This window comes from Hyperoodon ampullatus (genome assembly GCF_949752795.1).
Source record: "Hyperoodon ampullatus genome assembly, chromosome: 19".
Taxonomy (NCBI): domain Eukaryota; kingdom Metazoa; phylum Chordata; class Mammalia; order Artiodactyla; family Ziphiidae; genus Hyperoodon; species Hyperoodon ampullatus.
The window spans coordinates 47,433,175-47,460,414 of record NC_136932.1 but is presented as its reverse complement, the minus strand read 5'-3'; the positions used below and the strand labels follow the sequence as shown (position 1 = coordinate 47,460,414).

The 27,240-nt window shown below is 54.0% G+C and overlaps 1 protein-coding gene across 1 annotated transcript in view; it reads right to left on the bottom strand.

The window, feature by feature from the left end:
* Positions 1-22,459, bottom strand: part of RAB11FIP4 (RAB11 family interacting protein 4) — a 38,062-nt gene extending 15,603 nt beyond the window's left edge. Inside the window, exon 1 of the mRNA XM_079725784.1 lies at positions 22,379-22,459. Within this exon, the coding sequence (XP_079581910.1) occupies positions 22,379-22,408 (30 nt within the window). The 5' untranslated portion in view covers positions 22,409-22,459. The remainder of the gene's footprint in view (positions 1-22,378) is intronic.
* Positions 22,460-27,240: the final 4,781 nt, after the last annotated feature.

The following is a 27,240-nucleotide window of genomic DNA, read 5'->3' as shown; positions in this document are numbered from 1 at the left end:
CGGGTGGCCTGTCTCAGCCACAGCAGGGGCGGCAGGAGGGGTCAGACACCCCACAGGGGTCCCTCCCTCCCAACTAGACCAACCCCTCCTGGGCATATTTTTACCCTCTGACTAAGCAGAGTCCACACCTGTCCGGCCCTTCACACTTGACAAAGCATCCTGTCTGCCTCCCACACACACCGTTCACCTCTCACAGCAGCCCTGGGAGAGCTCCGGGGGGTGAACAGGGCAGGATGAAGGATTCATCTTCTCCATCTGACACTCAGGGAAGATGAGACTCGGAGAGGGAGGGGACTGCCTGGAACTTCCCGGCTACAGAGGGACCTGAGACCTGGAGCCAGGCTCCCGACGCGCCAAGTCCCAGCCCCTCATCCACCCTGACACCCCCCTCTGCTACACACGTGTGCACACACGCTCCCGGCACGCCAGCCTTTTCTCTTAAAAAACGGCTGCTATCCCTACGTCAACACCTCTTCATTCAAGCCACAACTGGTTGCCCAAGGCAAGTGGAAATTTTAACTACAACTTCAAAACCATTTCTAGTGCAGCCGGTCCTCCAACTTACGATGGCTCGACCTACGATTTTTTTGACTTTACAATGGAGTGAAAGTGATAGGCATTCCGTAGAAACTGTACTTCAAAGTTGGAATTTTGCTCTTTTCCTGGGCTAGTGATGTGTGGTCTGACGCTCTCCCGATGCTGGGCAGCCGCGGCTCCCCGCCAGCCACCCGATCACGGGGGTGAACCACTGATATGCTTACAACCATTGTTTTTCACTTTTGGTACAGCGTTCAATCAATTACATGAGCTATCCAACACTTAATTTAAAAATAGGCTTTGTGCTGGGTGATTTTGTTTAAGGTATTCTAGGCGAAGTTAGGATGTTTGGTAGGTTAGGTGTATTAAATGCAGTTTCCACTTATCTATACAACCGGGTTACATCCCACTAAGATCTGTAGTTCCCCCCCCAATTTAAATAATATAAAGACAGCTATAAGAAAAGTAACTAACTGTATACCTTGGTTAGTCTGGGATGGTACCAGTTTGGCTTTTTTCCTGGACAAAAGTGGCCCTGTCACCCGTGCTCCTTCCTGGGGGCCTGGGTCCCAGCCCAGCTTCCACTCTCCCTGGCCCTCCAGGGAACGGCTGAGTGTGGCACTGGGTGGGGTGGGGAGGCAGCGCCGCTGAGGTTGGGGGACAGCCTGCTCTGATCCCAGACAGCTCAGGAAGGGAGGCAAGCAGGGATGGCTGCTGGAAGGTGCTGGAAGGCAACCTCTCACCCCACCTGGAGCCATCATTCCCTGGCTGGGAGAACCAAAGTCACATCAGAAACCCTTCTGAGCCAGTTTCTTTTATATTTTTTAGATAAAGTTACAGAGGAAGAGGAAGAACTTATCCATAATAAAAGTACCGTCCTCACGAGGTTTCCAGAAGGCCTGGGAAGATGCTGCACCTGACAGCAGGGGCTTCCTGAGGCCCAGTTACCCTCCAGTCAGGGCCCTGGGCTGGTCGGGGTCCCCATGGAGCCCCCGTGTCACATGTGCTTCCGTGAAGAGGAAGAACTCTGGGGAATGTGCAAGAGCTAAACAGTAATCTGCCTGGGCGCGGTGAGGCAGATTCTCCTGTTGCTCCAAGATTCCAGAGTTCCCAGACAAACCCTAGGCTGATTCCCGACAGCAGGAAACTGGGCTGCGGCAGCCCTGGGATGGAGCTGGGGGAAGGTGGGGGGAGGAGGAGGACATCGCTCCACGGGGCACCTCCTGCTCGTGGGCACTGCTAGGCTGAGAACCCCGAGAGCTGCCAGCACGCCCCAGGCCAACTGGTCCACATCCAGACCTCCCTCCGCAGCAGCGAGCTCCTCGGGCGTCAGAGGACGCCTGGTGGTCCCGGATCCTAGGCCTGCTCTGGAGGGGTGGCAGGATCAGGGGAGTGGGTAATGGGATTTCACAGAAAAGGGGGTGTTTGATTTTTTGGGGGCCTTTAGGGAAGGGACAGTGTCCTCAGCAGGTAGCTCCAGGCAACATCTGTGGGTGACTCATGTCCCCAGGGCTCTGTTCCTCAGGACCCAGAGCCAGTCCTGCACATGGAGCTCCCTGTCCCGCCAGGGCCACACGGGCGTGGCTGGCATATGTCCAGCGCACTCCAGGTCACCTGGAGGGGCCCCAGGACACCCCTGTGAGCAGGGCTGGGTGACGGTGCTGCTCTGGAGCCTGGCAGACTAGGTTTTTAGTCCTGGCTGGCCTGGCCACTCACAAGCAGTGTGACCTTAGGCAAGTGATCTCTGAGCTCCTGACTCCTTACCTACAGAATGGGGACGGTCACCCCTACCTCAGAGGCTACTCTAAGGACCACACGTGACAATTTTCACAGGCACCAAAGAGCTGGCAGCTGTGGAAGCATTCAATCCTGATCCGGCCTCCTTCGGGGCTGCGTGTTGCAGAAGCCGAGCTGCCCCTGAAGCCCATGGGTCCCTGGCTAGTCAGCTGGTGAGATCCCGGACAGACAGGAGGCCAGGAGGCAGGTCATCCTCAAGAGGGTTTCTGGAGAGTTCTGAGGCCCAAGGCTGGGCAAACACGCCCCAGCCAGCCGCTCCGGCAGGGCAGGTCTGCGGCACCAGGGTTCTCCAGCCCCCCACCCATGTCTCTGACTGGGGCTGGATGCCGCTGGCCCGGGCTGGAAGTGGGAGCCTGGAGGCACAAAGCCTGCCTGTGGGGCCGCCTTCTCCAGCCTCAGGAGCAGCCTTCACCCGCCAGCAGGCCCCAAAGTCACGTCTTCCTCTGTAGCAAGTCGGCACGAGCTGAATTCAACGGCTGGTGAGAAGGCCAAGCATCAGTACCCGTGGGGCCCTTCCAGGCCTCAGAGGGGCCAACAACGCCCCACTGGCCACACCCTCGGAGGGGGTGCAGCAGGGCCCAGACTCGACTGCTTCCTTTGGTCCTCCCACTACCCCACCTGGCCCATTTTCCTGGCAGCTGACTCCAGGTGACCTCATTTCCACATTCCCAGGGAGAGGGAAGCCCCTAAAGGGGTAAACATGAGGACTTCTACATCTGAACCCCACAGCCAGCGTCACAGGGAGCACGGGGCAGGTGGTCAGCAACTGGGCCCAAGCTGCACTGCTGATGGTCAGCTGGCAAGAGCCCGGCGCTGGAAGCCTGAGGCCTGGGCGCTGATCCCCGCTTGGTCGCTGGTTGGCTGTGACCCAGCTGTTGGATTTCTGAGCCTCATCTAAAAACAGGGATGGAAATACCTACCTGGCAAGATTGCCCTGGAGAATAATAATGCCTCACACCTCATGGATGCTTGGAAACACGGCAGAGAGCGGGGGGCGGAGTGGCGTTAGAAGCAAAAGCTCTGCAGGTGGACTGACCGGTTCAAATCCTGGTCAGTCCACCTGCACTGCACTACCAGCTCTGCGCTCTTAGGTTTACTGAACTTCAGTGCCTCAGTTTCCCCATCTATGGAATGGGGTTAACTATTAGCATGAAATGAGTTGGTACATATTCTAAGCAGCAAGTGCTCAAACCTGAGCTATTATTATCTTCATTGTATTGAGAAAAGACAGCCAGGGGTGCATGCCGGCCTAGTGGTCTCTCTCCAGCCCCCGGGATCCTATCCCTCTGACCCCGGTGGCACACGGTGTGAAGGTAGGCTGGGTGCAGCTTCTGGAAGCCAGACACCCCATGGTGCAAAGCCGGCCCTCCAAACAGGCCAGGTGCCTCTTTTCTCCCCACCAGGGCTGTCTTCTGCCCACTGTCTTGGAAGGTCTCTCTGTGCATTAATTATACCCTTTATTAAGTGTTAGGCTGAGATGCCGCCTGGGCGAGGGAGTCCGCGAGGCTCCCAGGCTCTGGTTCTCCACCCCCAGCCCTGGCAATGGCTCTGTTCCCCAGGCAGTAATGTGGAGCCAAAGAACAGCTCCATGGGGACAGGGCTGGGTAAAAATAGCTCGGGCGGGCACATCCCAGCTTCCCGTGCTGCGAGGCACCAGCGGGCACACGTGGAGCCCCACTGCAGGGAAGGTATGGGGGGAGGGATGGACACAAACTAAGCCCAGGCACGGGGAGAGGCCAGCCTGCCGCCTGGCGAGGCTGATCAGGCTTGAGGGGACTGGGGGTGTGGGCAGTCAAAGCCCTCATCCACCCTCCCAGCCAGCCAACAGCCCAGGAACAGTGATAGGCCCGGTCAGGGTCTCGCTGCGTCTTTCCCCAGGTAGCAGACGATTCAGGTTAAGGAGCTAACTTGTTGGTGCCAATGCCCCAGGTGCACAGGGAGGGGATGGGGTTACCTGGGCCAGGATCCACTACACACCACTGTGGCTCAGCAGCTCTCATCAAGCAGAGATGGTGGCAGTAGAGGTTAGCAGCAAGGCAGGCTGTCCCCAACTCCCGTCCTGAAGCCAGGCCTTGCTCTGCAGGCGGTTGGTGCTCATCAGTGGCTCATAGGAGACTTTTCAGCAGAGGGTCGCCCGGGCGCCAGTCAAGGGGTGAGGGTGGGAATAAGAGGGATTTAGGGGTCCACACAGAGGGGCTGGTGCCTCAGCCTTGCCTTCTGAACAAAAGCAACCTTGACTCAGATACGAGGCCTCAGCTTGCCCACAACAGGGCCAAGGGCAAACCTGGGAGCACCAGGTCACCAAACTATTAGAGGTTATCACCCGTCTCAGCCAGCCCTGGGGACTAACCTCACACTGTGAGATCAAAGCTCTGCAGCCCAAACTTCCCACTCTGATGGGGAGGCCAAGGTCAGGCAAACAGATTGCCCCCCCCAAGGCTAGAGCAGAATCCCCTCTAGTTAAGCTCCCTCCCAGGGGTGGGGCACCCAGAGCAGCTTTCAGGCTGTCTCCTCCCAGCCAGGGGCTCCAGGATCCACCTCCTGAACCCTCACTTCAGGGAGAGCACCACCGGCAGCTGAAGACCACCCCTGACTGGGTTCCTACCCAGGAGTGGATCTCAGTGTAGACGCCCCAGCAGCTACACTACTTTTATCATAAAGTAGACCCACAGATCCCAGGAGGGGGACAACAGTGACAACAGGATTTCCTCAGGAGCTTATTATTAGTCTCAAGTGGGAAATACTAAGAGGGTTTGATTCTCCCATCACCCCCTGGAGGGAGGTACTAAACCAGCCCATTTTGCAGATGGGGAGACTGAGGCTCTCGGGCAAACTTGGTTCAGTCCAGGATCTGGCCTCCACCAGCTGTGGAGCCTCAAGCTGGTAATGAACGGAAGAGAAAGTCATGCTCGTGTTTCTCAAGAACTTCCATTTACATAAAGCCAAGGTGGTCAGATGAGTCTGTCTGCTGTTGCACACACCACCACCACCACCACCACCACCACAACGACGGAAGGGGTGTGGAAGGGGCGTGGAAGCCCACACTGCCTTTTTTCAGTGTTTTAACTGCAACTCCTCAACTGTCTCTCTGCCTGATCTCCACACCCTCCCCGCAGCACACACGCTGCTGCTAAGGTAGCGCCCCAGGAGTGCAAGGGAAAGGAGGGCATGACGCAGCTCCCAGAAAAACTATAGAAATGAGGGATGCTGGATCGGCCCCTGGCAGCCAAACGAAGGCCAGAGGTGGGCGAATCCCCTGCAGGGCAGCAGAACAGAGGGGCTGGAAGTCTTAAGGGTTGGGGCGAGATTCTGAGGCAGATCCTGGCAGTGACCACCCAGGCACTGGCCAGGGGTCTTTTGTCTGGCTGACCTGAATGTCCAGTCTGCCCTAAAGGCTGTGGGGTCTCGCTGAACTGGCACCAGAGCTGGAGACCACTCCATGTCCATTCAGACCTTCTAACCAGCTCCCCGGGGTCCAAGTTCACCCACCAGCCTTCGGATCAGGACAAGCTTCCCAGGAGCCTGCTGACAATGAGAGGAGGGCTGCCCGAGCTCGCTGCCGGAGTGCAATGCTCACTGAGAATGAATCAGCTGGAGTTTTGGCTCTGTGCGTCCAAGGAGGGACAACCTGCAGGCATAAGTGGCACTCGAGTCCCAGGGGTGTGGGAAGGGCCAACAAGATCTGCTTTCCAAGCCCATTAGGCAACGGGTCAGACCCTGGACCCCACTGGAAATGCCGCTCACACCGGGGCCATAGCCCCACCCAGGAGACACTCTGAGCCCTCTATCCCCACTTCTGTTCCAATAACACATTTGAGCACGTCAAAAGGTATCAGTTAAAAAATAAAAATAAAAATGTGTTGCTAAAAATCTAATGGAGAAGAAAATGGAAGAGGAGAATACTTAAGTCATCCAAAAGGATTCAGGAAAAGGGAGAAAAGGAGAATCAAAGATCAGATTGGAAAAAACAAAAAGACGCATAATAAAGAGCTCAACCATATCAGTAATTCATTAAATGAAAATTGAATAAACCATCCTATTAAAAGAGAAATATTGTCAGACTAGATTAAAAAAACTACACGCCATTTACCAGAGACAGAATTTAAGCATAAGGACACACATAGGTGGGAAGTAAAAGAATGAAAAAAGATACACCACGCAAACACCAACTAGAAGTTGGAGGGGCTATATTAATATCAGACAAGAGACAGAGAGACATTAAAAAAATGATAAAAATCAATTTAACAAGATATAACACTCCTAAGCATTTATGCATCTAATAACGTGGTTTCAAAATATACAGAGCAAAACTTAACTCATCTCTCTCAGTAAATGATAAAGCACACAAACAAGATAATTAGAAGGGAGTCAGAAGATGTGAACACAAGCTTGACAGGACACAAATATAACATTACACCCAACAGCTGTAGAATAAAACCATTAGATCCAAGGTTGATGAGCATTTGGATACTTGCACAATACCAAAGAATCACCCTACAGATTACTGCAACCCCCTGACCCCACCCCCAGTACCACTACCATGGAGAAAACAGGCTACTGTCATTTTAATGCAGTGATCAAACCTGGCACCGCTAATTAGGACCAATCACACACTGGTCTCCTGATGTGTTCCATTATGAAGGACACAGCATCACCTATCATATAGTCTTTACAAAACACTGAATTCTAATCAAGCCTTAAAACCTAACCTCTACTAAATGGGAAAGCAGGGGACAGAGAAACAAGTTACACATCACCACGGGGAAACAATCAGACAGAAAGGATGTGGCACCTTCTAAGACAACTGGCCTGGTCTTTCCCAAAAGAGAAAGTCATAAAGAAGAGGGAGGGTCCCTGACTTCAGACTATACTACAAAGCTACAGTGGTCAAGACAGTATGGTACTGGCACAAAAACAGAAATATAGATCAATGGAACAGGACAGAAAGCCCAGAGATAAACCCATGCACATATGGTCACCTTATCTTTGATAAAGGAGCCAAGAATATACAGTGGAGAAAAGACAGCCTCTTCAATAAGTGGTGCTGGGAAAACTGGACAGCTATATGAAAAGAATGAAATTAGAACACTCCCTAACACCATACACAAAAATAAACTCAAAATGGATTAAAGACCTAAATGTAAGGCCAGACACTATCAACCTCTTAGAGAAAAACATAGGCAGAACCCTCTATGACATAAATCACAGCAAGATCCTTTTTGACCCACCTCTTAAGAGAAATGGAAATAAAAACAAGAATAAACAAATAAATGGGACCTAATGAAACATAAAAGCTTTTGCACAGCAAAGGAAACCACAAACAAGATGAAAAGACAACCCTCAGAATGGGAGAAAATATTTGCAAATGAAGCAACTGACAAAGGATTAATCTCCAAAATTTACAAGCAGCTCATGCAGCTCAATATCAAAAAAAACAAACAACCCAATCCAAAAATGGGCAGAAGACCTAAACAGACATTTCTCCAAAGAAGATATACAGATTGCCAACAAACACATGAAAGAATGTTCAACATCACTAACCATTAGAGAAATGAAAATCAAAACTACAATGAGGTATCACCTCACACCGGTCAGAATGGCCATCATCAAAAAATCTACAAACAATAAATGCTGGAGAGGGTGTGGAGAAAAGGGAACCCTCTTGCACTGTTGGTGGGAATGTAAATTGATACAGCCACTATGGAAAACAGTATGGAGGTTCCTTAAAAAGATAAAAATAGAACTACTGTATGACCCAGCAATCCCACTACTGGGCATATACCCTGAGAAAACCATAATTCAAAAAGAGTCATGTACCAAAATGTTCATTGCAGCTCTATTTACAATAGCCAGGACATGGAAGCAACCTAAGTGTCCATCGACAGATGAATGGATAAAGAAGATGTGACACATATATACAATGGAATATTACTCAGCCATAAGAAGAAACGAAATTGAGTTATTTGCAGTTAGGGGGATGGACCTAGAGTTTGTTGTACAGAGTGAAGTAAGTCAGAAAGAGAAAAACAAATACCGTATACTAACACATGTATATGGAATTCTCCCCCCCGCAAAAAAAAGGTCATGAAGAACCTAGGGGCAAGACGGGAATAAAGTCACAGACCTACTTGAGGATACGGGGATGGGGAAGGGTAAGCTAGGTCAAAGAGAGAGAGTCGCATGGACATATATACACTACCGAACGTAAAATAGACAGCTAGTGGGAAGCAGCCGCATAGCACAGGGAGATCAGCTCAGTGCTTTGTGACCACCTAGAGGGGTGGGATAGGGAGGGTGGGAGACGCAAGAGATATGGGGATATGTGTATATGTAGAGCTGATTCACTCTGTTATAAAGCAGAAACTAACACACCATTGTAAAGCAATTATACTCCAAAAAAGATGTTAAAAAAAAAAAGAGGGAGGGGGATTCTTCTAGACGAGTGGTTCTCAAACTTTAGAGTCATTTGGAGGGTGCGGTGGATTGTTAAAACTCAGATTGAATCAGTTTCTGATTTAGTAGGTTTGGGGTGATGTCTGAAAATGTGCATTTCAATAGGTTGAAGTAGGTTTTTTTTTTTTTTAAAGTGCATTTCTAACAAGTTGTCAGGTTATGCTGATGCTACTGGTCCCAGGGCCACACTGGGAGAACTGTTGTTTTCAATTAACCAAGAGATATAAAAACTGAACATTATCTTTGATTAGATCCCGGTTCAAGCAAGCAAGCAAACCACCACCTAGCTGTAAAAGATCTTTTGGGGACAAGCAGGGAAACTGGAATATGGAGTAGATACTGGGTGATATTAGGGAATGATGCTCGATTTTGCTAGGTGTGTTAACGGTATCTAGTTATGAAGGAGAAATGCCCTTAGGTTTTTTTGTTTGTTTTTTTTTTTGCGGTACGCGGGCCTCTCACTGCTGTGGCCTCTCCCTTTGCAGAGCCCAGGCTCCGGACGCGCAGGCTCAGCGGCCATGGCTCACGGGCCTAGCCGCTCCCCGGCATGTGGGATCTTCCCGGACCGGGGCACGAGCCCGTGTCCCCTGCATCGGCAGGCGGACTCTCAACCACTGCGCCACCAGGGAAGCCCTGCCCTTAGTTTTAATAACATCTTGCCGAATTTTATTTCAAATGGCTCAGAGAAAAATCTCCCACACAGACATAAAGCAAATATGGTAGCAGCACCGGGGAGCATCTGGGCATGAGAATCCTTAACGGTGCAGTCTCCCTCCACGACCAGCTCCCTGATGGTCTGTCCTGGTTGCAGGGGTTGATCTGGGCTCTCCAAGAAACACTGTGGGGTTCCCTTGTGTGGTGATGGAGGCACGGCTATTGCAGGGGCTGTATGGTGGGCTCTGGAGCCACGAGGGCTGGGGAGCAGGTGCTGTGAGCCACTGCAGGGCACTGCTTACGGCAAAACCTATGGGAGTCGTGCAGGTTGGTGGCCGAGAATGGGGGCCAATCCCAGCCGCAGTGGCCTCCCATAATCAGTTCTTACAGGTCTCATTTTTTTCAACACGTCAGAAGTAAACCTTACCTACATAGAGCGTGAAAGACAGTTGCCCCAAACTTGCTGAACTGGTTAAGGAAAAGTGTAAAATCTCTTACAAACTTAGCTCCATTTAAAAGGAATATGGGGGGACATCCCTGGTGGTCCAGTGGTTAAGACTCTGCGCTTCCACTGGGGCGGGGGGGGGCAGTGCGGGAGGGCGGTGCGGGTTCGATCCCCGGTTGGGGAACTAGGATCCTGCATGCTGCGTGGCACAGCCAAATTAATTAATCAATTAATAAAATAATAATAAAATAATAAATTTAATAAAACAGATAAAATGCATGAAGGATCTGAACAGACTTTTAAAAAGTTTTCAAAAATAAAAGAACTATGAAAAGGGGCAGCCACCCTTTAAAAATGCTACCCTAAAGGTAGAGTCAGGGGAAAGAGGGAGCTCAGAGGACCAGCACAACATCCTCGGGTAAAACCAGCGCTTGAGAATAAGAGCTGAAGGGTGAGCAGTCTAGGTTACAAATGACTAGATCAAGAGGCAGGGGCGGCTCAAGCTGTAAGAATGTGAAGGGCCCCTCATCGATGGCGGGCCTTTGCCTGAAGGCAGAGCTACCTCCCCTCCTCTTGGGCTCTCCCTGGGTGCCAGGCTCTGCTCACCCTCCTCCTCCTCCCCCTCCTCCCCCCTTGGAGGATGATTCCGGAGAACCTTTCTGTTATGGGCAGAATTGTGTCCTCCTCACCCCCCAACCAGCAGTCTCTTAGAATGTAACTGTGTTTGGAGACAGGGTCTTCAAAGAGGTAATTAAAGTAAAATGAGGTTATTATAAGGGTGGCCCTAATCCAGTATGACCAGCGTCCTCATTAGGAAATTAGGATGTGGACGGACACGGGCACGCACACACAGACACACACACGACCCGGGAGTACTGTTAGGGCAGCCCTAGAACTAATACTCTTTCCTCCTCCTCTAGGAAGGCTGTGTGGAGACCCCTCAGCTAGGTCTGTGCTTTCCGCCCACTTTCCCACCTGGATAATAAGAGCAAATTCCTTCAAGGTCAATTCAATTCAACCTCCATAGAGAACTAACTACTGAATCTCCAGAACCTTGTCAAGAAACTTGGGATTTTTTTTTTTTTTTTTTTTTGGTCAAAGGAATTGTTGGCCTCCCTTCCATGATCATTTTGGGATATCGCTGCTTCTAAAGAGACTGTATTTTGCTGACGCTGAAGCCTGGTGGATCTACGATTATCAGGACAATGTTTCATGAGCACTTTATACACGGATCTAAGTAAATTATTTCCATTTCTTGTGTTCTCTCAATAGCACAGGTATTATAGTTTCGTTGTAGAGATGCGTGTGTGCAGTTCAATCACGGGCACTTAAAATTGCAAAGGCAATTTTTGTTTGCCCAGAGCTGTACACAGTGTAGTTATAGTACAAATATAAAAGTTATTTTGCCTAAATAGTGACTGGTTGACAAGAGACCAACAGTTAGCTCTGGAACCACAGAGCCTCTAATCCTGGGCCAGGCCACCTCTGTGGCCAGCAGTGCCTAGTAATTGAGCAAGATATTACCAGTTTCTCCATGCCAGGCAGTATTTCTGGCTACTTGAAATCCAGGGCAGACTTCTTCCCTGTGTTGTGGTCAGTTTAGGAAGGAGGGTACTCTACCACTCCTGGAACATGTGGGCACCCTCCTCGGCTGTGATGCCAGCCTCCCCCGACACTGCCAGAACCAGAGTCCCCTCCCCCGCCGCAAGGCTGGCTGTCTAGGGTCAGTGATGGTGACCAAGAGGCCAGGCAGATGCTGCAGCTGAATTTGGCTAAGCGACCCACCTCCAAGGAAAACCCATAGGGGAGGTGGTCTCAGGGTCAACTTTTGCTCCCACGGGCATCAAGCCCTTGATGGGGTCTAACTGTCCCAACAAAGCCCAGGGTCCCAGATCTGAGTGCCCTGGTGAATCTACCTTCTGAACACAAAGGATTCCAACAGGCCAGCTAGTCTCCCCCACTGCCCCTGAAGTAGACAGAGCCAAAGGTCTTGATTTTCAAAAGAGAACATGGACTTTGGAGGCAAACTGTTGGGGATTATGAAAACAGAACTTAAATTGCTTCCACATCTGGAAACCAAACCCAGCAGCCAGCCCCAAGAATTCTAGGCATGTCAGCCTGGAGACGCTGCAGGTCAAGGGAGGTGTTTCCTGTTGGCCGAGTCGAGTACCCCCCATCCACCTCCCCGAATCCACACGCAAGATCTGTCTACGAGAGGCCAGGTGGAGCCACACCTGAGAGGAAGCAAGGAAAGGAAGGTAACACACGGGAGCACCGACCACGTCCACGTGGCCAGCGTCTGCTCCGTGCTTTACTGGGGCGGGTCTCATTTTCCTCCCCTAAAAATCCTGCCAGTAAATACCGTCTCCTCCCTACAGTTGAGGACCCGGTGTCCAGAGAATTTAATCCACTCTGCCCTGAAGTGATGCTGTGATTTTTCTCTCCACGCCCATTTGTCATCACACAGAAAGGTGGAGCCATGGGAACCTGAATCAGGAGCCTTAACTTCCATTGCCCCCTCCAAATTCTCAAAAAAAGATTCCCCAAGTACCCGCCGGGAAGCCCCAGCTCCCACCAGCCATCATATCTACGGCTCTTCCTGAGGAAACCACGGGCCAGGTGGAGAGCAACTCAAACGGCAAAAAGCGAATCCACAGGCCGCACACTGAAAGGGGGGCCCATCAAGGGCTCTCCTGGCTCTCTGAACAGGCAACTATTTTGGGCTACAAATTATAGCTTTGAAAGATGTGGCCGTCTGAAGTGAGGGCTTAATTACTCACACAGCCAAGAGTCTGTGGGGCTTGTCTTGGGGGCTCCCTGGGTTACCATCCTGACAAGAGGAGTTTAAAGTGAAGGCTGGGGAAGGGATAGCAGGGGCCAGTCCTCCGCCCCCGAGAGCCCACCAGGTGGGCCCAGCCGCACTCCCTCAGCAGGGCACCCTCCAACGATGTGACATAACCTCCCAGGGGGCAAACCTGGGCGGAGCTGACAGTCCAGAGCGAGGCTGGGTGCCCACTCCAGCCCCTCTCTGCCACAGAAAGCCTCGGGCCTTGAAAGGCCAAGCAGGTGCCAGGGTTTACCCACAGCTGATGACCAAGGCTCCTTCTGACCCATCCTCCTGGAGTGGACAGGGTGGGATGAGGCAGGCCAATGACACAGCGACTCTCCTCCTCCCCACCCCACAGAGACCCCTGCCAGGCTCTCTGTTTTTATAACCTTCCGGCACCTTCCATCAGCCCAGAGTCCCCGGCAGTGCTCCCGGCAGGCTCAGTCGAGGTGTCCCTTTTTGTCCTGCATTCTTTGCCAGGTCCAGCTACCCAAGCTGCCGGTTCCAGGGGTGCAGCCCTGCACTGGGGCCAGCGGCGCACAGCTGGCCAGGGCTCAGGTCCCTTCCCAGGCGCCCCCCACAGTGGGGACGGGAAAGCACTAGGTCCCGCCAGCAGCCATAGCTTGGGGCTCAGAGCGGGGAGGCCACCAGGGAGTCCTAGAGTACTGAAATCCCTCAAGACCCCCTCAAAGAGCCTGTGGGCTCCCCAGTGGCCACAGAACCAGGTCCTGACTCCTCAGGCCAGCACACACAGGCCCCGCGGCAGTCTCGGCCTCAGGACACGACACTGCCTCTCCCGCTCCTTTCATACCCCAAGCTCCTGTCCAGCTTCACCCCCCAGCCCCCAAGCCCTGGCACGTGACGTCCCTTATTATGTGAAACACAATTCCTCCCTGGGTCACACATGCCTGTCCCTAAACAAGCCCCAGTTAGAAAGTCACTGTATCTGGGAGGCCAATGCCCTCCCTCCACCCTCCACCTATGTCCCTCACCCCCAGGCCCAGAAATGAGCTTCTAGAGCCCTCCAGCCACCTCTGGGCACCCTCCCTCCGGTGAGCCCTGTCTCTGCCCGTGACTCTCCCTGGGGCACCGGGTAAGGAGGCACACGCCAGGCTGGGTCCTCATCCTCACCTCCCCCGCCCCTCCTGTACCATTTTAAGGAGAGAAGGGGGAAGCTTTTCCATTCCAGCCTTGGTACAGCTCACCCACTGGCTCCCCTTGTCCCCAGCCAGGAGCTGTGTGGTAGCCTTGCCTCCTGGGGGTCCCATAGGGGCCACTGCACCAGGTATTATAGGCTTTTTTTTTTTTTTTTTTTGCGGTACGCGGGCCTCTCACTGCTGTGGCCCCTCCCGTTGCGGAGCACAGGCTCCGGACGCGCAGGCTCAGCGGCCATGGCTCACGGGCCCAGCCGCTCCGCGGCACATGGGATCCTCCCGGACCGGGGCACGAACCCGTGTCCCCTGCATCGGCAGGCGGACTCCCAACCACTGCGCCACCAGGAAAGCCCTGTATAGGCTCTTTGAAAGCAAAGTTCTGCCCCACCTGCAGCTCTGTTTCTCTTAGGGCTGGTTTAATTCATTACACCCCTTGGTACACCCAAAGGACAGAGGTCCACCTTTATGCCAGAGACCCAACACCACCTCATCAAAAGAGGGCTGCGAGGGCTTCCCTGGTGGCGCAGTGGTTAAGAATCCGCCTGCCAATGCAGGGGACGTGGGCTCGAGCCCTGGTCTGGGAAGATCCCACATGCCGCGGAGCAACTAAGCCCGTGTGCCACAACTACTGAGCCTGCGCTCTAGAGCCCACGAGCCACAACTACCGCAACTACTGAAGCCTGCGCGCCTAGAGCCCGTGCTCCGCAACAAGAGAAGCCACCGCAATGAGAAGCCCGCGCACCGGAACAAAGAGCAGCCCCCGCTCAACACAACTAGAGAAAGCCCACGCGCAGCAACGAAGCCCCAACGGAGCCAAAAATAAATAAATAAAATAAGTTTATTTAAAAAAAAAAATTGGGCTGCCAACCCCTGACACCATACACAAAACTAAGGAAGTGGGGCTACTGGCTTTCATCAGCATCTTGAGAGGAGAGAGGAGACCTCTGACAAAACTAAGCTTTAAGACCACTGCCCACTCTGCAGGGTCTCCCGCCAGCCACCACCTCTCACTGAGCCTCGGCCTGCGGCTCCCCCAGCCCTGCTCCTCCCTTAGGGAGCAGCCCCCCTTGTCAATCTCACCCCCCACAGGTGCCAAGGCACTGACTGTTCACCCCATTCCCTCCCCCTGCAGCCCAGCCAGGCCACCCACCACATCCCGCTTATACAGTCAAGTCCCCATGCCTTCACCTGTGCTATTCCCTGCCCTGAACTCCCCCATCTGTCTCAGGGCATTTGCTTGGAGCGACACTGTCAGCTGGCACTCCCTGAGCCCTTGGCATCCAGCTAAAGAAACACAGGGTGGTCTCAAACATTTGAGGAAGACCAGGAAGGAATGCATCTATTAGGCACCTAGCATGTGCTGGGTGTTTCTGTGCATCAGCCGTCGTTCAGATGTGAAAACTGGGGCTCAGAGAGGTTAACCAATTTGAAAAGGTCACAGAGCTAGCTGGACTAGGGTTTGAACAAGGTCTGATTTCAACACAGCAAGGAAGGTGCAGGAATGCTAAACACACTTGGAGATGGCAGGGTCCAACACTCGGCATTGGAGCAGCCTCTCAGGGTGAGCCCTGCAGGCCTTGGGCACAGGAATTAGCTGGGCTGGTGGCACCAGAACTTGGACTTGAGCTGAAGGTTGCAGGGACCACAGCACACTAGACCACTGACTACTGTCAGCTGAGGCTCCTGGGGCTTGTGCCACCCTGGCCACGGGGCATAGCCTCCTCCCCTTTCCCACCACAGGGAGCTTCAAAGAGGCTACATGGGGGAAGATTTTACAGAAAGGGAGAGGAGAGAGATTTGAAAGAAAATGGCTAAAGGGAAACATGTGAAAATGAAAACTCAGACCAAGTGGGAGGAGGAGGGAAGGAAGGAAAAGATGATGTTTAAGGATTGTAAACTGAGTCAGGAAGCCAAGATATGAAGGCCAGTTTCCCTCTGCTACCTTGGGAAGGCCAAGGACCCACTCCCTGCCTTCATCTTCCCTTTCAGCCCAGGTGGAAGGGCTGAAACAGTACCTGAGACAGTACCCAGCAAGAGAGAAACAGGGAAGGGTGCCTCGCACACACTCCTGATGACTGTGGAGCCGTGACCCTCATCTGGTAGAGGAACAACTCAAGGCTCAGAGAGGTTGCTCTACTTTCCCAAGGTGACACAGCTTCTGAGCTATAAAGCTGGAAACTGAGCCCAGGTCTGCCCAGTATCCAAGCTCATTCCCTTGAACCACATCAATGTTGCTTTATAAATCCTCCCACCACTACAAGGTGGCTCTACGTCCTTCCTCAAAGAAACGGGGCAAATTATGTACATTCTCTAGTGGTTACCTAGTTTCCGTGTTTCATCAAATCCAAGATGTCTTTGATTTTAAGATGCACTGTTATTTCGAGTGTACCAAGAAACGGCACTGTCAATTAAATTATAACCTACCAGCAAATGTATGACACATAGCAATTTGAGATGTTAAAATGTGAGGAAGAAGTTATGTCTTAGAATCTATAAAATACAGTGTGACTATTGGTGGGGAACAGGGATTCAGCCAGTTCCTTTGACTGTGTGTGCGCGTGCGTACACTTAAGGGTGATGACAACTCCGTGCATGCACGTCCGCGCACACGCACACACCTGCTGCTGTGAGCTCCTTCTTTGCTAGTAACTCTTGCAGATAATCACACAACAATGTGCTGGCCAGACCTGCCTTGTCAACAAGAACCCTCATTTCGCCAGGAGGCCATCAGTTCAAGGTTACTCAACCCTGTCAGCCAGAGGCTGTCCTCACCACCACCCACCTGACCAGTCAGCCCGGCCAGCCTCGCCTCAGTGGAGCTGCAGACCTCTGAGCAGCCAAGCTAGACAGACAGGCAGGTTTGCTCCTTGGAAAACTACCAAGGGCAGTCACTCGACGTGGCCGGGTGGCTGCAGAGCCCACACCTTTCTACCTGGCCCCTCTCCAGATCTCCTGGGGCCTGCAGCCAGCCAGAGGCAAAGTGCTTCAATAAGGCAGGGACTGTGTTGGCAGCGGCAGATGGGCAGCCCTGCTCCAAGCTGGCTTTTCCAGCCGAGCACAGGTGGACAGAGAGGCAGGTCCCGGCTGGAGGCGAAGGACAGTGGGCAGAGGTGCGGACCCACCCTCCTGGGTAGAGGGGCCACGGCCGGCAGAGCAGGCGGCCTCTGGGAGGAAGGACCAGGCACTGTTCCACACCGAGCCCAGGGGAGACGGCCCTCACCTGGGAACGTGCTTTGCATCTCACTCACAGGCTGCCTCTCGGGCAGGCGCCAGTCACTTCACTCAGCCCCAGAGTCTGCATCCGCAAAGGCCAAGTGGGTTTACTTAAAAGCACGGAAGCTGAGGAAGTGGAATCTTGCTCCTCCTGCCCTCGGGTAGCCGAGTTTTTCCCCTGCCACCTTCCTGTTTTGGGGCTGACATCTTCCCTGCAAGAAGTTCTGTTAGGAGCTAAGGTTATCAGTCACAAGAATCAAACCAGCAGAAGCCTGGAGGAACTAAAAATAACAGCTCGCTTGTAAGCCAAGCATTGTCTTAAGTGCTTTTCATACCTTTACATGTTTGAGCCACGTAACAACCTTATGAGAGAGGTAACAGCATCACTCTCTTTTCACAGACAAGGAAACGGAGGCAGAGAGAGGTTAAATGATTTGCCTAAGGTTCCACACAGAGCAACTGGTAGAACCAGGACCCGAACCCAGACAGCCCGACTCCGGAGCCCAGGCTCTCAGGGACCCCGCCATCCTGCTTCTAGCTACCTAACCGTCCACCAGGCCCCAGCCAAGCAAGTGTCAGAACCCGCTCTGGGTATTCTAGGTCACAGCAGCTCATTATACCTGCTTCATCACCCTGCGAGGTGGATACTATTACCACTCTCATGCCGGGAGTGGGGAAACTGAGGCCCAGGAAGGCGAGGTAGCTTGCCCAAAGTCCCACAACTAGCAAGCGGCAGGGCCAGGACCTAGACCCAGGTGTTTCCTTGCTCTGACACTTCTTTTCTATTTTAAGAAAACAGGCATTGGGTTACCGAGCACGAGATGAAGGCACCTGTGTTCTGAGGCAGGTGTTTCTCCCAGGAAAACCGGCGTGCAGGAAGGAGAAACTTGCTCCCGTGTCTCTCCTATCCTAAGAGGGAGACTGAAGCCTGGTGCTGAGAGCAGAGCCCTCTCAGCTCTCTTACCCCGGGTCCACTGCAGACAGCGCCGGCCACGTGACACACGTGAGACCCCCCCCTTTTTATGGTAATTAGGCCTGCAGAGTGCAGGAGGGTCGGGGTGACAAAAGATGACTCAAGAGTGAGAGGGTTCCCACCCACTCTCCCACACTCCAGTTCTGTTCAGGCCTTCCTCTTCTGGATCCCTTACAAGAGAAAAGCACCCACGAGCAGAGCCACAGATATTAATAATAACTGCTACGGAGCTTTGTTTTCGTTTGAGTCGTGTTTACATTGCTGGGAAAGAACCCACTTGTCTGGGAAGATGAAGCAGGTTGAATCAATTTAAAAAATGCCCAAGAGTCGGGCAACTTCCCCTTTTCTGAAGGAAGTCAAGAAGCGGGGTAGAAAAGTCGGTATTACTCGTACCGCCTGCCAGACCAAGCTGGGCTGAGGTCACCCGGAGCCCCCGGCCCTGGACCGCCGAGCTGCCTCCTCAGACCTCCACGCGCCCCTCGGAGGATGCACTGATTTGTGGATGCCTATTCTCCACACACCCACACACACACACTTGGGGCCCCCAGCTATACAGAGATCAGGTGCGTGAGCACCTCGGCTGGGCTCCTAAGGAGACCGGGGCACAGAAGTGAGCTGCCGCCTGGCCATGAGTAGAGGGAGTGAAGAGGGAGCCCAAGGAGGAGACGAGGAAGCAGAGCCCTGGGGGTGGCTGGCCAGAGCGCGGACCAGTGGGGGCTGCCTGCTACCGCGTGGGTCTTGAGCGCTGCACCTGCTGCACCCCCGTAGCACTGGCCCGTGGGGACGGGGACAGCCCCGACCGTGATCTGCCTGCTTAGACAGCTGTACGGACAGCACTGCAGTGGTTTGGGCTCGTATCGACAGTCTGGCAAGGACCGTTTCCATATCCACTCAGACAGGCTCGTCTGAGCCGACCCGCGCTGAGGGCAGGAAGTCCATGCAGCGATGGCCACGTGCAGGCCCCTCTCCCCAAGGAACGCCTTCAGGCCCAAACCCCTCAACAGCAAGGGGCTAAAGAGAACAGGGCACTGAAGTGCATTCTGTGCCCGGGAATTTCTAATCTCGGCTGTGCTACTGTTCTCCTCCTGGGATTCCGGCTGTTGCCTGGCAGCGTCAGGCGCCCCCTGGCCTCTCCATCCCGTCCCCTGGCTCACTCTCCAATCACAGCGGCCTCCCTGCAGGTCCGTGGATACACCTCGCCAGCCGCGGCCCCACCTCAGGGCCTTTGCGGTTGCTGCTTCCCCTGCCTGGGCCTCTTTGGTCAGAGGCCACCTTCTCAGCGAGGACTGCCCTGCCAACTGTTTAAAAACACAGCTCCTTGCCCAGCACTCCCCAGGACCCCGCGTTCTCTCCTGCCGTCTCTCACGCTGCAGGTTTTACCTGCTTGCCTGCCCTCTGCTGTCATATGAGCTCCGTGAAGGCAGGGATTGTTGCCGGTCGGGTTCACTGCTGTGTCTCCAGTGCCCAGCAAAGAATCTAACACGAATTAGATGCTCAAATATTACTGAATGAATGAATTGCCTGTACTGGGCAATGTGCCTGGTGGGGGCTGGGTGAAGAGACATGGGGAAGGATCTGTGCCCTGGAAGCCACCTGATGGAGGGGACCGTGTACCACAGCCAGGAGACACGTTCACACAACGTCCAGAAGGATGCCAGGTGGATGTGCCCAGTCCACACGCCTGTCCCATGCCCGGCTGGCCGTGGGCACATTATCCAGTCGCAGGACTGGGCAGCAGGAAGACCTGAGCAGTCCTCCTCATTCGAGAGGCCAGTGACTTGATGCCATCAACGCTCAGGTGCTGAGTCAAGACACAGAGGACCACAGCCCAACCCCAGGGATCCTGCACGCCCAGCAAGGCCAGGGCACTGTGCCCGCTGCCAACGCCGGACAGCAGGCAGATCAGACAGATGCTTCCTCTTCCAAAGGCAATAAGCCTTGCGCCGGGGGACAGGGCCAGGGCACAGGGCCAGAGGGTGGGCTCCCTCTGCCCAGGCTGTCCCTTCCCCGCCTAAGGTCCTGAGTCCCTGAGGTGCCTGCCTTCCGGACTTGCTCACCTGCTATTTACTGGGAGCCTCTCCCCCTGCTCCCCCGTGCCTCCTCCCTATCCACACCTAAAATATAAGAAGTGAAGTGAAACCGTGAAGCCCCTTAGAGCAGGATCAGCTGTGAAAACATCATAACAGGCCACCTCAGAGGAGGGAACGCAGCCCTAGGAAAGGAAGTTTCCAGCCACTCTGATGTGGGGTGGGGAGGGTGCTGGAAGGTGAGAGCTGTGAGGGCCCCCCATAAGCAGCTGAAGAGACAGCCCTGAGTGTGAGGGTAGCTGGACCCACCAGGAGGGGAGGGGGCTAGGAGAGGCCATGAAGGGGCCAGTGTGCTTTGGGGAGGGTCCAAACACTCTGAAGAGAGGCCAGCAGGGAAGGAGAGTGGGGGCCAGGAGAACACCCACCAGCAAGCTCTCAAGCTGCAGCCCAGTGCCTCCCCAGTGCAGGCTGCTCCAGGCACGCTCATTTCTCCTCCTTCCTGCCCTTGCTAGACTGAAAGTCCTTTCTATGCACAGGCTCCGGATAGTCTCTCTTACTGGTCTTCCTTGGGGCAAAGGTCTCGCCTCCTGCCTGCTCACCTGGCCTGCTTAGTGCTGTCCCTCCCCTGAGCACTGTCTGATCTCCCGCCCGCCTTAGTCATCCACCCCACCCCTCCATCAAAGCCGGAGTCACCAAATTACAAAGCTGTTCCCCAGCAAGCATGTGCCCAAGCATCTGCCTGCTACTCAAGAATCCCACAGGGGACACACACGCCTAGTCATGGGGACCTCATAGACAACCCAGATCAACTTTGCCTGAGGGCTGGGCAGGGAGTGATTAGACCCAGTTTATCAGTCTCCCACCAGCCTTCAAACACCTTGAGGGGAGGGAAGTATCTGCATGTCATAGCCCTTGGGCACATAATCAGCATTTCACGAATGCCAGGCCAGCAGGGTAAGGTTTGGGCCAGTCTATCTGAGTAAGCTGGTGCCAGGTGGGTGGCAAGACCCCAGTCAATGGCAGTGACTCAAGGACTCCGCCAAGGCTGGGTTAGACGGTTACAGGGAGGGAGAGAGAGAGAGAACTCTACTGCAGAGGTCTGAGACACACACAGCTGGTACCCTCCCCCCGCCGCCTAGCAATCACTGTAACCACACTGCACCAGGGAAAGGACCTGGGGGTGCCCCTTCCCAGGAGCCCCTGCGATTAGCACCCGCCTCCAGGTAGGGAGGCCAGAGGTTTGGTGGATCCACAGAAACCAGACCAGAGGGCTCCCACCCAAGTCCTATAGGCTGAGTGCAGGAACTCAGCCCCCTTACACTCCTTTGAGGAGGCGGCCTATCAACCAGTTAAGGAACACTGGCATGTCCCTCAGGGCTGAAAGATGTGTCACCTCCAGCCATCTGTGGGAGAGCAGGGCTAGCAAGAAGGGGAAATGTGGAAAGACGAACACTGGAGCATGCAGGGATGAGAATAAATAAAGTCTGGGGCTGGGGAGGGTTCCTGCAGCACACACACGGTTCTCCAGAGGCTGCTCCGCCAAGACCTCAGAGACGCTTGTCGCCCGCAGAGAAGCGGCTGTGACAACAGCAACTACTACCGGGGCGGACTTGCCGGCTCTTGCGGCCCAGAGAGCTACGAGCTGGGAGCCCGCGCACACCTCCGGCCTCCGCAGCCTCTCGGCTGGGAAGGAGCAGGGCCCTGTCCCCAAACCCCGAACTAGGCTGGTCCTCCCTCTTGCCTGGCAGGGACCCTTGGAAACGAGGGAAGCCCGGGAACGGTGCAGCCTCCAAAAGCTACGGGAAATCTTCGGCCGTGCAGAGCCTGCTTCGGGACTCGGCGGGGCCAAGGGAAGGGAGCTGGGGCAACACTGGTGCCGGAGGGGCAGGCGCGCTGGGAGCCGAGGTGGGACGCGAGGACGCGGGATGTCCCAAGGGAGGCGTCCGGGCAAACGAGCCTCCTTCCCGGCCAACTAGGTCCCCCTAAAAACACTTTCTGAAACGGCGCCGAGGAGAGAATTGGCCTCGTCTCCCCGCGCCCCGGGGCTAGTGCTGCCCAACCTCGCACCTGGGCGCCGGCAGAGGGTCGGAGGGGGAGGCGGGGGGGCGACTTTCCCGCTGTGGCCCAGCGAGCCGGGGGCAGGTAACCCGACCTCCCCGGCCAGGGCCGACAGGGCGGACCCTCCCGGGGCGGGCGAAGTTCCGCGCTCCGGCAACTTCCCCGGTGGCGAGGCTGCGGGCCGGGCCAGGTGCGTGTCGCCGGAGCCCCGCGACCCCGAGCCTCCCAGCCGCCGCTTACCTGGCCCCCGGGGACCGGCGGGGTGCGCATCCCCAGTCCGGCCGCGGGTCGGTGTGCTGCCGAAGGGCGAGAAGTGGGCGGGCGCGGTTCAGCGGGGCCGACGGGGATGCGGCCGGCCGAGCGGAGGGCGCAGAAACTGTCCGGTCCGAGCTGCGGCTGCTTGCCCGGTTCGGCCCCAGTTGAAGGCGGCGGCCCCGCCCCCACCCGAGCCCGTTGCCGGGAGACCCGCGTGGGCCGAAGGGCTCTTTGTATCAAAGCTGCCGTGACATCACGAGGCGCCCGGGCTCAGGGTTCGAAGGGGCGGGGCCTCGCGCTGGGGGCGGGGCTAGAGGAGGAGGAAGCGCGGCCTGGGAATCCGAGCCGCGGGGGGCGGGGCCCAGGTAACCCCGCCCCCTAAGGTAGGGGCAGGTGTCTGGGGCGGCGCCGACCATTGGCCACGTGGCCGCGGGGCGGGCCCAGGCCACTGCACCCGCTCCCGGGCCCCAGGGGGCGCCTCCGGAGGTGGAGCTCGCCAGGGCCCTGTCGAGCCCGCGCAGCAAGGTTACTGCCGCAGGGATTTGGGCGGCCGGGGCCTCGGGATTACGGGAGACGAAGTTTGTAAATTCAAACGCCTCTCGGGCGGGCGCTGTGGCCGCCGCTGCCAGTTCCAGGCTACTCTCAGTTTGCTGTCCCCGCTTCCTGGTTCACATTTGCGGACGCGAACGAAGACCTGCCAACAGCCCGCCACCACCAGCAGCCTGAGTCTGGTGACTCCTAAATTGATTCTCATCCTGAATCCCACCCACAACTTTCCCAATCTTTTCGTGTAAAGTCAAAACTGTCTTTATAACCACTACGGGAATACGAAGAACCAAGCGGCAACAAGAACTAAAAAACAAAAGAAGGAACGGACTCCTTCTGTTGGATCCTAGTAAATATAATTTAAGTCCAAAATGTGCCCCCTCATAACTCTTCATTATGCTCCGGATTAAAGGAAGGAAAACTGTAAACCAGCAAATTTTGCAAGTGTGGTTTCCCTTTGACTTGACGTTGTACTGTGTAACTGGGGGAGGGTGGGGAGCGGATTTATCTTCCTAATTGTCTGGTTCAGGCCCGTATGAAGCCACCTTTGCGGTCCTTGAGTCCTCACTGACCAACAAGGTGGCATTTTGGTATGGGCAGGGCCCTTTGGTACACCAATTCACACACACACACACACACACACACACACACACACACACACACACACAGCTTTTCAGCCCCCTTGCCTCTGGCTCTTTGCTCTCAACTTCCTTCTCCCCAGTATCTCCCTTGCAAATAAATTCCCAGCTACCTTTCTGTTTACCAGGGCCTGTCTCTGAGGCAAAGCATCCCACTGGGGTTCCCAGACCTGCTGGGGACTCTCCAAAAGGGACAGCATTAGCCAGAGGGGGGCTTCCTGGCAAGGGCTACATGTGGCGGGGAGGCTGGGGTAGTGTGGGTGAGGTGGAAACTCCATCACAGCTGGCCCTCTCCTCCCTGCTTATGCCCTGCAGTTCAGAGATCTATGTGCGGAGGCCACAGGCTGTTTCTCACCCTAGTTTGTGTCCACCCCCACAGTCCCTAAACACGCAGGAGCACTGTGGCGTACCAGAAAGAGCACTGGCTTTGGAATCGGACAGACCTGGGTTTGAATCCTATTTGCCAGCTGTCAGTGTTAGGATAAGTCATATAACGTCTCAGACTCAGTGTCTTCATCTGTAAAATGGGAATGGCACAGTCTACCTCATGGGTTGTTTTGCACCCTGGCCCAGTGGGTACACTTGATCTTAGGCATTCATCAAAGGTGTGGTGTGTGAATGAGCCCATGCACCCTGGGCCTGCTCTTTCTGCCTTCCCAGCTGCAACCTGAGGCCTTAGCTCAACTGCCTTAGGTGAGGTTTTAGGGTGGGGCTGAATTCAGGGTTTCTATCTCGGCTTCCCCTTTACCCTTCTGCGTCTCATGTTGCCCCTAAGCAGTGTGGGGCTCCAGAAAGCAGGTCACGTGACAGGGTCACGCAGAACTGGGGAAGAGAAGCAGAAACCTAAGGTGATCATTGGCTTTCTCCCAGAGAAGGTCAGTGGAGAGTCAGACCTGGCTTCCCTACCCCCACCAGGGGGGAGCGTGATGGACATGGTCCAGAGCTCCATGGAGAGGGGCTGCTAGTGGTCCCTCTTTATTTTTCCCAAAAACTGGTGGGGTGGGGAGCATCTCCAGGTATTTGTCCTGAAAAGCAGTATGACAGAGAGGAGTGTCACAAGACATCAGCATAGGACGCACTGAGTTGAAGCCTGCCAGTTCTACAATTTGCCATGGGGAAGTCATGTAATGTTTCAGAGCCTCAGTTTTCCAACTTTATAAAATGGAAACAGGACCTTTCCTCTTCCAGTTGTGAGGTGTAAATGGAATGATAAAAGAAGTGCCTAGGGGACTTGCCTGGCGGTCCAGTGGTTAAGACTCCGCGCTGCCAGTGTAGCAGGCGTGGGTTCGATCCCTGTTCAGGGAACTAAGATCCATATGCCGTGTAGCCAAAAACAAAACAAAAACAAAAGTAGCTATTATAATGCCTCCTGAGCTGCAAGCACTCAGTAAATACCAGCTGCTAGCTACTCCCAGTGGCATGAATGAGGCCCAGTCTGACCCAGTGATTGATTAGGTGCAAGAGCTCTGGAGCCAGAACTGAGGGTCATTTCTTGGCTTTCCCACATTGTAGCTGGATGACTCCAGACAGGTTTAATTCCCAGTGTCTCAGTTTCCTCATCTGTAAGTGGGAGATAATAGTGATACATATTTTCGGATTGGTGTGAAGATGAAGATAATCGGGACCCATAAAATACTTAGAACAGGGCCTGGCTCATAGCAGGTGCTCAATAAACAGTAGCCATTATCAATTACCATATGGCAAGAGGCTGGCGAGGAACTAGGGGGAGGATTAGAACCTCAGGAGGATTAGAATTCTCAGGAGAACTGAGGCCACTGACTTTCTGGAGAGGCCCTGTCATCTTCCATAGTGTTCAGGGAAGCAGTGCTAGTTTTGGGGCAGGCGGGAGGGGGTGTGGGGAACTACTGTTTCTGAAATGGAATGTGGGAACTAAGGGCTCCAGCCCAGACTAGGGCACATGGAGGACTCAGTGTCATCTGATCAAGTGGGGCCTGAGACACAGTTATTAAGCAATAGAGTTCTGCCTCTGAGACAGCCCCACCTATGAGGCTGGGACAAGGAGGGTCTTGAGTTAGCTACTCTGGTCCCCTAGCATAGCTGTGTTTTAGATGTCTAGATGTGTTTTAGATGTGTTTAGACTCTAACCATGTTAAGCTAGGAAGACTCTCTGGGTAAGTATCAAAGGCACTTGTCCCCCATGCTATGGATGGTAAGACAGTGGCTCGGAGAAGGCTGGGAATTTGTCCAAAGCCACACAGTGAGATACCAGATAAGCAGGGACTGAAACTCAGGCTCCTGACTGCCAGTGCCGGACCCTCTCCTTCCTACTGATGGGGTCAGACAGGCTGGGGGTGGGGAGTGGCAGGGAGGTTACTCCCTCACAGCGTTTGCCTGGCGCTGTGAGTCTCCTAAGGGGTCTGACTTGTCTTTTCAAGAGAAAGAACAGTCTCATTAAAATCAGAAACCCAGGACCTCCCTGGTGGTTCAGCGGATAGGACTCTGCTCTCCCAATGCAGGGGGCCTGGGTTCGATCCCTGGTTGGGGAACTAGATCCCGCATGCCGCAACTAAGACCTGGCACAGCCAAAATAAAGAAATATTTTTAAAATAAATAAAGGCTTTAAAAAAAAATCAGAAACCCTCTCCCAGGGAATGTACCCAAGAGTAATTTTTAGACTGCAAGTCACTCTGATTAATTCTTTTTATGTCAGGAAACTGATTCTTCCATTGTTGATACAAGAATACTCTGGTGTTGCTGAATGCCAAAGCCAGAGAAAAGCCAACAGAACACTGACAAGCAGGAGTTAATGATCCTCCAGAAACTTACGGGGGTGGAAAACACATGGTCATCTGGGTGATCCAGGTGAGGGAAGAGATTAGTAAATTCTCTCTGTACCCCAGCTATCTACCTATGTCTACTTTCCTTCTGCTGTCACCACGCAGGAGTTAGCGCAACATCAGAGGGTGTAAAGAGGCAACGTTTTGTACATGTCTGGGGCCATATGGAAGGCCAGGCTAAGCATAAAGGGCATCACTGTACCAGGAAAGAGCCCTCTGAGCATTACCCAGTGTTAACATTAGCCAAACAGCTGATGCCAACCAACATTAGCCAAATGAACAGACAGAAAACAGCAACACAAATAACCCCAGAGCTGCGGGCGGGGTGGGGGGAAGCATCAAGTCCAGTGGTTCTCAAGCTGGGTTCCTTGGAACCCTCACAGTTCTGTGGAGACCTTGCAGAAGTGGGGTTCGGAGTGTGCTCTAGATAAGCAACAGGAATAGCTCCATTTCTATCTGCTTTACATGTAGACTTCCACATGAAATTTCACATGAACAAAGAGTTCCATGGCTTAAAAGGTGTTTTAAATCACTAGTCTAGTGAAACCACTCATTTACCAAACAGGGAAACAAGCCCAGAGGCGGGAAAGGGCTTCTCCCCTCACAGCTGCTCACAATTCGTGGCAGAGCCGGGATCAGAGCTGGGACTCAAGACTCTCTGTCTAGTACTCTCCAAGACAGACATCAGTTATCAATCAGCACCGTCAACATCAGTCACACCTGGTCACACACTGGACCTTATTTCTGTCCAAACACGGTATCACCAGCTGCTGCTTTTTGTGTGGAAAAACCCTCCGCGTAGCCTGCTCAGACTTTGCTGCAAACACTTGTTTTCTCCAACCTCCTCTTCAGAGGTCCCTTGACT